Source organism: Henckelia pumila, chromosome 4 (assembly GCF_033568475.1).
Source record: "Henckelia pumila isolate YLH828 chromosome 4, ASM3356847v2, whole genome shotgun sequence".
Classification (NCBI taxonomy): domain Eukaryota; kingdom Viridiplantae; phylum Streptophyta; class Magnoliopsida; order Lamiales; family Gesneriaceae; genus Henckelia; species Henckelia pumila.
This window is the reverse complement of record NC_133123.1, coordinates 50,445,739-50,446,885: the sequence shown is the minus strand read 5'-3', so window position 1 is coordinate 50,446,885 and position 1,147 is coordinate 50,445,739. Positions and strand designations below refer to the sequence as shown.

The 1,147-nt window shown below is 37.1% G+C and overlaps 1 protein-coding gene across 1 annotated transcript; it reads right to left on the bottom strand.

Annotated features, from left to right (window-relative positions):
- Nucleotides 1-495: 495 nt before the first annotated feature.
- LOC140860995 (glutathione S-transferase T2-like) lies at nt 496-945 on the bottom strand. The gene has a single exon (XM_073263994.1). The coding sequence runs from the start codon at nt 943-945 to the stop codon at nt 496-498; it is 450 nt and encodes a 149-aa protein (XP_073120095.1).
- Between the last annotated feature and the right edge of the window lie 202 nt (nt 946-1,147).

Sequence of the window (1,147 nt, the reverse complement as noted above, 5' to 3'; positions counted from 1 at the left end):
ATTGGTTTTGAAATATTTTGCGTATGCATGAATTTATGAGAGTATATTATTTAAGTTTTTATGTTACGGATCTTGCATGCAAGGATATTTTTTTAAAAATATATATAGTAGTAGTATCGGGTCTTTTCACAAACAACAGACACCAACGTAAATTATAAATAAATAAACACACAACCGATACATCTACCGACTACCACGTCTCTTTGCAATTGCTTCAACTGTTTTCATATGCCAATGAAATTGGGCCTTCGTCATACCACTAGTTTCCTTCGTAATAATTTTATAATCTTTTTGTTCCAATTCGAATTCTTTCTGTACCATCTTAGCGTCCTTCTGCTTAATCTCAGCTTCCTTATTTTTTAGTTTGGTTTCCTTTATCGCCAATTTTTCTCTTTGATATTCCTGCATTTGTTCTCATTTCAATGAGAAATCTCCTTCATCCGTGACCTTGAATTTGTGCTTTCTTTTGGCCTCCTCTTGCCCTATTGGACGTGTTCAAATTTCAAATGAGTCATCAGTATCGGGATTGGTCGAAGATGTATGTGCCCCTAACTGGGATGTTCTCGAATTCTTATTAGCGTGATGCTCAAGTGATTGGGGAGCCTTTTTCCTGCACTCCATTAAAATCTTCCACACATGTTTGTATTTGAATGTCTTATTCTTGTTTGAAGTTTTCCACATATCATGTGCAACAGCTAAAACATCAGCTTCACTTGGACCACTAGCTCGATTGTTGAGCAAATTGTTGTACCATCCCGAAAACTTATCAACATCAGGCATAACACGATAGTAATGCGATTTTATCACATTCCATTCTCTCATTGGTATTCCCACGGGTCGATTATCATTATAGTATGTGGCGGTACTTTGCCAGAAATGCTTACTTTTTTGTGCGTTGCCTACTTTTGGATCGTTGTAGTAGTAACCCAAGCTCTTGCAATACATTTCTCTTCCTCGATTGACAACATCACCTTAAATTTATTACGAGGAACATTATTTTCTTTTGCACATGCATCATCATCATCGAGGTTAATATTTTCTATCCCGGGCTGCGTCGAATGTGTTGGAATTTGAGAACCGAACCTTGACATTGGTGTTGTTGGCTCTCTGTCCGATCTAGATCTTCCGAAACTGACGTTTTAAGATT

Bases quoted from the DNA above. Each gene is read 5' to 3' on its own strand.
- LOC140860995 (XM_073263994.1), bottom strand. From the start codon at position 945: ATGTATTGCAAGAGCTTGGGTTACTACTACAACGATCCAAAAGTAGGC.